The 12,530-nt window shown below is 41.0% G+C and overlaps 1 protein-coding gene across 1 annotated transcript; it reads left to right on the top strand.

Moving 5' to 3' along the window:
* Positions 1–1,090: 1,090 nt before the first annotated feature.
* On the top strand, positions 1,091–12,279 carry CXXC4 (CXXC finger protein 4). Its single transcript, XM_077814763.1, has 2 exons — positions 1,091–2,125; positions 12,142–12,279. The coding sequence occupies exons 1-2, from the start codon at positions 1,091–1,093 to the stop codon at positions 12,277–12,279; spliced, it is 1,173 nt and encodes a 390-aa protein (XP_077670889.1).
* The last annotated feature ends 251 nt before the right edge of the window (positions 12,280–12,530 follow it).

The following is a 12,530-nucleotide window of genomic DNA, read 5'->3' as shown; positions in this document are numbered from 1 at the left end:
GGTGCTTTTTTTTTTTTTTTTAAACAGTCTTGTGCAGCCCCCATGGCTTGGAGATGGAAAAGAGCCTCCAGGGGAACTGGGGATGTTCAGCCCAGCTGCAGGCTCTGAGGTCAAAAACTGTAAAATTACCTGGCTTAAATATTTTTCTCTCCTCTCCTTTTTCATTTTTTAAAAACAAGCCGAACACCACCCTTTCTACCCCACAAGCACCACCACCACCACCACCAAATGGCTTGTACAATTGAGATCTGTCCTTGGTACATTGAATTAAGACCCTAACAGAACCAGCTGTGCTGGGATTCAAACTAATGACCCTCAGACACAGAAGGACACTGTGGCAGCTGGTAGTTCTTCCCCCCTCCCCATTTTTTCCTGCCTCTTTAGTTCAGCTTGAATGTGGGCAGGCTCTTAGTATTGTGTTTGCCTCCAATTTATTCTCGAATACATTGTGGACTTTCTCAGTACTTCATAGCCTAATTTCCCGTTCATGTGCTTCTTCAGACCATCGCTGCTTTCTGCTTTACTTCACATTTGCATGCCCTGGCAACACTTGTTCACACATTTCATAATGTTCAGATGCCCTCTGGTTATAGGTATTAGAGCCCTTCCACCCATCGTTTGCATGTCTTTAGCACTCCAACTGGCCCCTTTCCCTTGGCGTTTGTCAGCAGTTCCTCCCCAGGCCTGCCCAGCTATTAATGCATTTACTCAGGGGGAGGTGAGGCAGGATAGACCGGGAGAGTGGCGGTGGGCTCGTGGCTTTATTGGTTCTGGTGCAAAGGCTCTGCGGAGTGTGTCTGTGTGAACTGTTGTCATGTGCCTTGACATCTTTTTGGAAATGACTTTCTTTATTTTAGTTGTCACAGTTCCCGGGAGAATGCAAGCGAAGAGGCTGCCTGACAATTTGCCGTCTGCAGAAATGTACCCCAAAGAGGATTAACACCCGCCCCCCAACCATCCATCCATCCAGCACCCGACCCCATCCAGACGACGGCTCCTGTGGCCCTCCGCCCTGCCCTACCCTGCCCCTCACTGGTGCCCCCCCCCTCCACCCTTTCTCCCCCTGCCACCCCAGCATCCCATTGCCACCATGAACACCAACGTGTGCGTGGAGAGCGGCCCCAACCCCGAGGCCCCGGGGCTGCCCAAGGATAACCACCTGCCCGAGGGGGCCCTGAACAGCCTTGTGGATTACAACTCGGAGATGGAGCGCTACCGCTCCTTCGCCACCTTCTACAAGACCAACGGGGGCGCCTTCCCGCAGGCGGCCAAGATCGCCCGCATCACCACCCCCATCTTCCCCAGCGCCGCCGCCGCCGCCGCCGCCCGCATCGGCATGTCCCCCTGGAACTGCGATAGCGCCACGGCCGCCGCCGCCACCGCCATGCTCTGGGGCAGCGGCGGCGGCGGCGGCGGCGGCGGCAACACGGTCACGGGCGGCGCGGGGGGTGCAAGGAAATCCTCCCCCTCCTCCGCCGCCGCCGCCGCCGCCGCCTCGCTGCACGCCGGCCGGAGCAGCCTGCACCATCGGAACGAGTCCCCCCGGCTGGGCAAGCCCGGCTGCGCGCCCGCCGAGCCGCCCGCGTTGCAAATGGCAAACAATAATTTCCTCTCCACCTTATCCCCCGAGCACTGCAGACCTTTGGCGGGGGAATGCATGAACAAGCTCAAATGCGGCGCTGCTGAAGCGGAGATAATGAATCTCCCCGAGCGCGTGGGGACTTTTTCCGCTATCCCGGCTTTAGGGGGCATCTCATTACCTCCAGGGGTCATCGTCATGACAGCCCTTCACTCCCCCGCAGCAGCCTCGGCAGCCGTCACAGACAGCGCGTTTCAAATTGCCAATCTGGCAGACTGCCCGCAGAGCCATTCCTCCTCCTCCTCGTCCTCCTCCTCCCTGGGAGCCGCCGGAGGAGGGGGGGCGGGAGGCGGGGGAGGAGGCGGGGGAGGAGGGGCAGGCAACCCTGCCAAGAAGAAGAGGAAAAGGTGTGGGGTCTGCGTGCCCTGCAAGCGGCTCATCAACTGTGGCGTCTGCAGCAGCTGCAGGAACCGCAAAACGGGACACCAGATCTGCAAATTTAGGAAATGTGAAGAGCTAAAGAAAAAACCTGGCACTTCGCTAGAGGTCAGAGGAGATGATTTCTTTTTCCCCAGCCTCCCTCCGTCCCTGCTCAACCCCCTCCCCCCACCCCTTCAGTGCTTCTTGTCTAGCTTCAAGATGCAGCATCCCTTTTCTGAAGCCTCATTCAGGTTGTAAGGGTTCCTGCACATGTGACACTGGCTTCCCTCACTGACACCTGGTATGAACCCACCCTGAAAGTAGAGGGTGGGGGCTGCTCTGAAATAAGAGTGTGAAGGAAGTGGGGGGAGGCTGCTTTTGACATTCTTATTTTGGTCCCTGGAAAAATCACTGTAGTTTCATATAGTAACTAACATCACAGATGATGAATTAAAATCTTCCTTAAGAGGTTCCTTTAACACCTCTGCACAAGCTGGGCACATCCACATTGATGTGAACAATCTCTGTGTGTTTGTCTGTTATTTTAAAGAGTTCTGTCTGGTGACATGGAACAGATTTTTACTTATATGAAACCAATGGTGGAAGGGAAACACTTTTAAACCTGAAAGCAAATGGGGTGTTTATTTATTTTTTCTAACTTAATTGTTGCCATTATGAGATCTCTGTGCTTTATCTACTGTGTTTTCTATCTGACTGGTAATTATCTGTGATTTTTGGTGGAGAGGAGGGGGAAGAGAGAACAGGAAAAGAATGCAGCTGAACACCTGACTTCTTAGTGGTCAGCAGTTCAGAACAAAGTAATAGCTAGTTATTTTCAGGGTGACTGATGGCAATTTGATTCAAGAAAGACAATTAGTCACAGAGTTAAATAGTTTGGTGAAATGTGCTACAAATCCTTTTTGGCAATGCATTTTACAACATAATCCTTTTATGGTGTGTTAAAATGTGATGTAAAAATAAGCACAGGTCTGACTGAAATTATGTCTGATGGAACTGTATATACATTTATTTTTACAATGTGTCCTCAGAACTGACAATGTATTGAATATCACAAAGCTGTAAAGACAGGTTTTCAAGTTTGCTAGACATACAAAAGACAGACAGATATGATGTTGTGGAAATTTCAGTTCATGTATTGAGTACAAGAGACAATGATAAAAATACAAAAATATATGTAAAATGGCTATTAGGTGATATTTTTAGACAAAGGAAAACAAGACAGAGGAAAGACTAGTAATCATATGTAATCCCTTGTCATTATTAAAATTATAGCGTTGCTGGTTAGATGCACATATCAGACATGTCTGAAGGTGTCGGGGGGGAATGGTAGATTTAGTACAGAGGAGTACTGTGTATATTGGGTGACAGATTAAGATTTGCAGTCACAGAAAATAGCAACAAAGTGAGAAACTGCAACTTTCCAGTTTGCATGTGTTTTGTGGTTATTTTCTAAATCATTGGTTGCAGGAGTTTTCTCCAACAAGGGGTGGGATCTTGGTTTAAAGAAAAACAACCCTTCAGTTTCTTTGACACCAAATAAATGGATACAGCCTTACGGATATTAATATTGCCATTGAACTGAAGGAAATTTTGTTTTTTTATATTAAAATTTTGCCATCATGATTTATTGTACTATATTGAGTCCCATCAAAATATCATGTTCATTCCTCCTTGCAAGAGTGAACTATCCTTGTTGAAAGTTTGGTTATTAGCCCTTTTTTATTACATTTTCTTCAGCTGCTTTTTTGTAAGTAATCCAGAATCACAGAAATACAGCAAATTATATGGATTTTTTCTGGTGCTAGACATCAGCTGTTAACTTTTGATTTCACTTACTGTTTTTGGTCAACAATATATTTCTGTTATATTTGTAGAAAGTTTTCAAAGAATGTTTATAATCACCCACTCTGCAATAAACAGATAACGCTGAATTTTAATATCCATCCACAATTTAAAGAGAGATTACTTTTTTCCAGTGGCACTTTGTTCATTCAGCGATGTTGAACTTTGTTATACTACTTAGGCAAAAAAGTTCTTTTTCATTAGGCTTGTAAACCAAGATGCCTCTGTGATTTATTATTTATGATAAATGATAGATCCCGATGGATTATTGATTTGTTCAGAAAGTAAGATATTTCTAGAGGAGACTAGTTTATATGTTATCAGACCTTTGTATGAATTTGTGTGCATTTCTAAACACATTTCATTAATTTCCTTGCTCCTGACAAAGGTGTTCTACAGCCTTCAAAACTGTTCAGGCATGTTATGGAATGCTACCCATTAAAATTGTTTAACTGCTGTGGCTAGTAAAAAAAACCGTGGTTTTATTAGCCACTTGTGTACTTTCATAACCACCTGCCTTCACTGCTTTTCTCCTTTTTTGTTCTCTCTTGTTGTCACACACACCTCTGCTCCTATATTATGACTGGAAGGAAGCAGATTTCTCTCTCCAGCTGTAGAGATATCACTAGATGTTCATTCTCCGTAGGTCATATCCAGTCACAAAGCATGTCACGGCGTGTGGCTAATACCCTTACAGGCATATTATTTGTCAGTAGGAAAGGAAAAGTTCCCAAATTGGATAACTCTCTATTTTTCGTCATTTTTCTTCTTTCTTCTTCTTCTTTTTTTAATTAAATAATAAAGAATGACAGCATGACTGCCTCAAGCACATGTGCAGCAACACTGTTCTGGTTGTAAGGCAACCAGCTGGAAGCATGTCAGAGAGTGACAGGGCCTACATGACTGAACTGAAACAGCAGTAGTGGTTGCAGGTGGGTGAGAATAGTCTGCTTGCTGAACTGGCTTCTCAAGCTGGCTTGTCTTGTGGTCTTTGTAAATCAACAGATCTCCTTAGGGGATACACTATGGCCTAGGTAGGCACCTTACTGAGACAATATAATAAGAATCAAGGGTTCAAGTTCCATTATATACATATGGAAATCGTGGTTTTCAGTTACATACAAAATATAAAGGATGTTGTCTCCAAAATATGGAAATGACTAAAGATTGGAAGTAAAACTATGCAAAAAAGTCAGTAAATTGGTTGAAACCACTGAATTCATCTTTCTTTTTTCCCCTTAAATCTGTTCTTGTCCTGGTGCAATGAAGGCATATGATATAACTCTCAAGGTTAGTACACTGAGTTTAAAACGGATTCTCATTAATGCTTTCAGATTACCTGACCCTTACATTTTTAATTAAATGCTTCCCTTCCAGCCTTTTTTTCAAACTGATTTTATTTTTCCATATTTTTCTTATATTACCTTAAAAGCATTCCTGTGCTCTAGTATTTTTAACAGAATTTTATTATTACTAAGTGATTTTATGTATAGTATTAATAAATGTATGAAAATAAGATTGATGCCATGTATCGCTCTGCATACTTGTGTATTGTATGCACTGTGTTCATTTACATTTACAGTTAAAGCGGCATAACCATTTTTAGTCCAGAGAGATTACTTATTTTCCTCCCATTAGTACACATTTATATAACTCTTACTGTAAATTATAAAGACTAAGAGCCAAATTTTACTTTGCGCCTTTCTCACTCTTTGAGGTCAATAGGCCTGATTATGATTTCACTAATCTCAGCTTTATGCTGGTGTAACTCCATTGTTGATTTCAGTTGCACCACTGCTGATTTCAACCAGTGGAATATCAAAATCAAGCACAGAGTCACTCAACTGAGAAAGAGTGGGATTTGAGCCCAACATTAAGTACCTTTCATACTTGGGCATAGTGTTACAATATTCAGTGTAACATACTTTATTTGTAAAAGATACATGTTAATTAATTGAGTTACTATTGAAAAAAATAAGCATACTTATGTTCCACTCAAAATAAGTTTTTAATATTAAAATTTAAATATTAAGGGCCTAATCCTGTTCCCTTTGAACTCAGTGGGGGTTTTGAGATTGAGTTAACTGGGAAAAGGATTGGGTCCACTGATTTCAATGGAAGCAGCATTTGACCCTGAAAATGTAGCAGCATATGGCATTGCCACTAGGGAAAAAGGGGACCAGTGAGCAACCTCAGCACTTTTGCTCCTTGTTTCGGTAGCAAATGTGAATATTTTTAGGGTAACACTATGGAGCTCGGTGGGTAGGGGTCAATTAGTGGAGCCTCAGAGGAGGCATTTTTACTCATGTCTTTCTAGCTTTAAGTTACATATTGTGATGGGAATCAATAGTGTAAAGGAAAACTGGAAAATTGAGAGGGAACAGGCAGCTAATGTGAATGTCAGGATGACTAACTGAAAAGTCAGAAGGAAGCACAAACTACTGTCTGTGTTTAGTGATCAGCTCACTGTGTTCGCTGTTGTGTACTGGATTAATTATTAATTATTACTATTAGTTACTATTTGTGTTAGCATAGTGCCTAGCAGCCCTAGTCATGGACCAGGACTCCATTGTGCTAGGCTCTGTACAAACACAGAACAAAAAGACAGTTGCTGCCCCAAAGAGCTTACAATCTAAGTAATTGCATCAGTCTCTTATGGGCTCATTTCAAGAATTTGGTTGTCAGCCATAAAGCCCTCACCAGTCTGGGACTTTGCAGTTTCTTCCTTGTTGTGCAGTTGCATTCTGCCACAATGCTCTTGTTTTTCCACCTCCATGACTGAACTCTTAGGAGAAGTGGTAGAACATTCTTAGGGAAGGGTTCTTGCCTCTGGAATTCACTTCTTCTTGCAGTGTACTAGAATCGGAATCTGGTGATTTTATTTGATTGTTTCTTTGTTTTTTAGAAACAGGGCAAGATGCATTTGTTTCTCTGTGTTTTCTTGTTTTCTGCTGCTGCTTCTTAAATTGAGCATGTCGCCAAAGAGGTATTTATCTTGTCAGTGGGTGGAGGAGACAGAGGCAGTTTTGCTGAAACTTTGCAATAGCTTTTTTAATTAATTTTTGTAGCATTCACCCGGATATTACAATGATGGGTGTGATAGACATGAATTAAATAATTAGTTCCTTTTGGCCAGCTGAGGTCCCATTGAAGCAGTGTGCATCACAATGACGCCTGCTGCTGCTCCACGGTATAGTCTGGAAGAGCTGCAGGCATCTTCACTAACTTTGGCTGACACATGGCTTAATCTTGCAGCTGCTCAGAAATCTCATTGAAGCCATTTGCAGTTCTACATATGGGATGGGGTTCTGCAAGGTGTGAAGTGTCTTCATCTTTCAGTTAAGTCATGGAAGTCCAGTGAACTGAGGACCTTGGAGAAAGCATTCAGCACCTTTCCAGATCAGACAATTTACTGTCCCTTTACTGATCAACAGTTCTAAGGGGTTCTTGATCTTTAAAACTGCAGAGGAATTGGTACCTTCTTAAACAGAGATGGTATTTAATCTTTTTATTAAATTTCATATTTTCTTACTGTCTTTATGTAATTTTTAGAAATACAAACCAAACAAAAACCACACAAAATATTAGTGTACAATTCAACCTATTAATATAATAAAATCCCCAAACTTTTAGTTCACCTTTGATGGGAGACATTCACAGACTACTGTTGATGAAATGCACTAGAATTTTATGTTGTGTGAGACAGGAAGGATATAGTTGAATACTTTTTAAAATGAAATGGACCACCACTAACGAAATCTAGCACCACCAAAATTGGGTACTAAATTGAACCTAATTTTAGGGAAAATCAGACAGCTAGCCAGACCTGGTTAAACTTTTTTTTTTCCCCAAAAAACTCTACTTTTTACTCAAAAATCTTTTGTATTAACTAGTCTAGTATTGTTCATCAGTAAAATGTCTGAATGATCAGAGATTAACAAGTCATGACAATTTTTTAATTTTCAGTGCATGGAATATTTCTTTGCATACCTTTTAAAAATATTGTAGATTAATCAACTGATGAGTCAGGATTATGGATCAGATTCAGCCCCAAGTTACAGTCTTGGAAACCCCATTTATTTTAATAAGGTTGCACATTGTTTAAGTCAAGATTTAATTTGGTTCAGCGATCTTACATAAATACAATGGGTGACATTTTGGCCCAATTGAAGTCAATGGGAGTTTTGCCATTGACTTCAGTGGGGCCAGGATTTAATCTAGCATTGTGACTGATTCATCACTTCATTTTTCCAGTTTTACACTGGTGTAACTCCCCTGAAATCAATGCATATTGATTTGGTGGGGTTGAACTGATTGGTTCACAATTTATATGGTAAATAAGACCAAATATTTGTTTGGCAGAAATAAGCGTAGTAAGTAAAATTTTGAAAAGCGCGTAAGTGTCTTAGGAACCTAAACCCCATTTTCTAAAGTGACCTAGGCACTTAAAGAAGTCAATTGGAGCATGCTCCTAAGTCACTTAGGTGCTTTTGAAAATTTGATCTAGTGATGTATTTGTCCAATGCTTGGATCATACAAATAACTAAATTGTGTGGGCTGTGACCTGCTTGCCAAGCAGTTTCATTTAAGTCAATAGGACTGCTTGTCTGAGTATGTCACCATACTGTTTATTCAGTGTAAGAGTTGCAGAGTTAGGGTCTAAATATTTGCATTTATATAAAGCATTAATATTTTATTTTCATCGGTCGGATCCTGAAGTTCCCACTCAGTTTATATTTATTACTTAGTCTTCCAAAACTCTTTCTGAGGTCAGTGGGAGTTTTGCTTTAGTAAGGAATGAGTGAGGACTTCACTGTTGGCACACTATGAATAGCAAGTATGTGGAAATGCTTTTAAAATATATATATTTATATTTTAAAAGTCTGCTTCAGAGACTTTGATAATCCCAGTTGATAAAAGCCAGTTACTAATTGCTGTACTACCATTAATGTATTTGTTGTATAGTGACTGTTACGATACTGATAGTGCGGTAAAACTAGGAACAAACCATGTCAAACTATACTAAAAAAAGTATCAATGAAAGGAAAGTTGGTACTCTGAATGCGTAGGTTTTAAAGTTTGCTGAATAAAATATCCCTATGCAGGTAAATCTAGAACTCACAACTTTAAGTCTAATAAAATATTACAGAATCTGTTCAATCACTGGTTTAAATTTTAAATAGTCTTTGTGTAGGACATGTTGTTAAAGGGTTAGGTTAAAATTTTCAAAAGTATCTAAGTGACTTAGGCTCCTAATGCCCAAGTCACTTTTTGAAAATGTTCCTAAGTCTCATAAGTGACTCAATGGGACTTAAGTGCTATTGAAAATGGGGCTCCTAAGTCACTTACATGCTTTTGACATTTTTTCCTATAGGCACAATTATTTTTGAGGAATAGTTTTGTCCTCAAAAAGCATTCTCTGTTGTTGTAATCTATATATTTTGGGGAAAATTAAATTTATCCACTTGTTCTTGTCCACTTAAATCTCTCCTTTGAGTGCTCACACCGAACAATAACGTTTTGAAACATACAGTTTCATTTGACACTATTCCGCTATTTGGAAACTCAAGCCACAGTGGCTTATTTTTTCTTTTTTTGGGTTCATTTGTATTTTTCACAAGTCATATCTTGTTCCATCACATGCAAACATCTGTCCTAAAATTGCATTATTCTGTAGGGTAATCTAAAGCCTCCCCCTATTCAGTATCAGATGTGTTCTGTTGTTTATTGTGTTATGTTGCACCATACTTCAGATGCGACAGCCATTTAATAATGTTGAAGCCTTAGCTCTGCAGGGGCTAAAAAGATCCCAGCAGGCTTGTTAACTTCTACTCTCAAACATTATGGGAAATATTTTCTCCTACCTGGAACTCCTAGGCTTCCTCTTAATTTATTTTAAAACTATAAAAATCCATAGCCAGGTATGTATTAAGCCTACTGGATTTTTGCAGTTTTCTAAAGTTTCACTGTTACTTAATATTTAACTAGGTGCTCAGATACTACAGTGATGAGTGCAATATTATAAAAACCTACAGTAGCTCAAGTCTAGGTCATACTTTGTGCCTTGTTCTTAAAGGGTAACAAACTTGTCAAATACTTGCTTATTTAGCTACGTTAGTGTTTCTTTTTTCTGCTGTTACTGAGTGTTTTTACTGAGATTACTGAATTCTGAATATTTCAGAAACCTTCCTTGTTTATTGTCTCTGGACAGTGCATGTTTCAGCTCCATACTGACTTGCAGTGAGTTACAGTTTATTTTATGTAACATCTTTAATACTCAATATCATAAAACACTTATTAAAAGAGCCATTTGTAAGGTAAGGAGAACGGAGAGGTTTTAGAGGGAGGAAATTATTCAGTGGCTTAAAGAGTGGGAAAGAGAGAGAGAATTCCAGATGGAGGGGGCAACACAATGAACTCAAGACAATTACAGTGAATTTTGTAGGGAGTGGACACAAGGGAGTTCAAAATAGGCTGGAGTCAAAAGAGTGGAGATGAGGACAGATAGGTAGGGTAGAACACAGCTACAGAGAGTTCTCACAATCCACAGTTTGATCTGGATTCAGAGCCATTAGAAGCTCACAAAAGATAGGAATGATACAAGCTTACTTTTTATAGAAAAATTATAGCCTATTGCATTCGGACCATAAAGGAGAGAACTACTGTAGTCTGGACAGGAAGTGACAAAAATTTGAATAAAAATTTCAGCAGAAGCTGCATCAAGGTAAGGATGAATTCTTGCAATGTTTCGTAGCTGATATTAGAAAAATATACACACAATCAAAATATCAGAAAATATTATCAGTACCTAGTATGATGCTTGAGGTCTCTGGTTGTGGGCCAAAGTACAGATCTGATTTAAGAAAAATAAGAGCAAAATTAAAAACATGAGACAAACGGGACTTTTCATCCAGGAGGAGCAATGCTGTAGTTGATGTATTCTGCAGCAGAACATTATGGTGAAGCCAGGGGCTGACAGAGTCAAGATAGGCCAGTGAATTAAGTGAGATGGAGAGGTGATCTGCAAGATCTTGATGGGGAAAGTGGTAGTCTGACAGCCCAGAGACAGTTCAACCAGGGGAGGACAGTGCTGGAGATGATCATGGTTTAAAGAAGGGCAAAATTATTGATAATACTGAAAGCTACATTGAGATCAAATAGTGTAAAAAGAAAGAGGAATTTGTGGTTAGGGGCAGAGCGTTTATCGTAAACTGCCCAAAGAGACACATTCTTAGAGATGGTGAAAAGGTTAAAAACCAGACTGAAAGCAGTCAAAGAGTGTGTGCTGGGAAAGATGCTGAAAGAGCTCAGAGGTTCCTGCTTTCTCCATGACTTTGCTGAGAGAAAGGGAGGGAGTGAATAAAGAAGGGTCAAACGAGACCTTTTCTGGTGTGTGGTGGTGGGGTAGTCTGCAGCTTTCAGAGCTGGAATAAAATCTCCAGTGGAGTCAATGGTAAATTATGCTAATATATGCAAAGGTGACATCCTTTTTTTTTTGGGGGGTGGTGGGGGATCTACTGCGGAGGTGATTTTGTTCATAGACCAGTGATGGTTATAACTGGGACAGCAGTGGCTATTAAAAGTGCTGTGGAAGAGGTACCAAGTTGTAGGGTGGAGAGAGGAAAAGGTGGTTGAGCTAAAAGTAGTGATGAAGTGATACAACATTTAGGCCACGTCTACACTACCCCTTATGTGGGAAAAACTTCTGTTGCTCAGGGGTGGTGTAATTATGTCACTTTTTAGGTGGTTTAATTATGTTGCTGCACGAGCCATCTTACAGCGGCATGACTGCATCGGTACAGCTGTGCCTCTGTAAGCTCGCTAGTGTAGACATGGCCTTAGATTTTCAAAAGACAGATGGTAGCAAACACCACCTCAGTGGAGAAGGTTTGCAGGGAGAAGTGTCAGAATGGAAAAGGGATTTGGATTGACACTGAATTCCCAAGACCCTGGATGATGATTGACAAGAGACAGTCAGTCTTCACACACTCCAGAAGCTGATTTTAAAGGTTGGGAACTGGGCTTTCACATGTCCCCATGGAGAGTGAACTCCAATTTATTCAACTTCTTTTTCCAGTGGAGATGATCTGGGTACCAGGGTGAGCACGTGGCATGGGAAGCTATATAAGGTCACAGGAAGACAAGCTGATCAGGAGCTAAGGAGATGATGAAGTTGTTAGTACTGACAAGCTGATAAATGGGAGGAAGGAAGATGATGCTAGCAAACAGAGGACTGATATGATTCACTGGGTGGGCATTGCTTGGCCTGTGTGTTTTAGGTTCCTAGAGGAGAGTATAGGCTCAAGGAGTGCAATTTTGAATTTGTGGAAGGAGTGATCATCCTGATGCAGCATCAGAGAGCTAGAGATAAAAAAGGGGAGCTGGAAGTGGATGATGTTGAAGGTGTGATCTCCTGAGTGGATGACAGTGACAAAACAAAGACAAAATGTATTAGGGAGGGAAAAAGTCAGAGGCAAGAAAATGTTTAGAGAGGTCATTAATATGAATAGTGAACTCACCAGTGATTGAGGGGTGGGGGACTAGATGACAGAAGGGATTGGTAATGACATATGAAACTTGTCCCCTGTAAATCACCAGTTCAGCCAGCCCATGATGATGATGCCTATAAACTGTAACATGCCAATGATTGTTTAGTGGCCTATTGTAA

Source organism: Eretmochelys imbricata, chromosome 4, assembly GCF_965152235.1.
Source record: "Eretmochelys imbricata isolate rEreImb1 chromosome 4, rEreImb1.hap1, whole genome shotgun sequence".
NCBI classification, from domain to species: Eukaryota; Metazoa; Chordata; order Testudines; family Cheloniidae; genus Eretmochelys; species Eretmochelys imbricata.
Note: the sequence above shows the minus strand (reverse complement) of the source record. Positions and strands in the feature narration are given on the sequence as shown.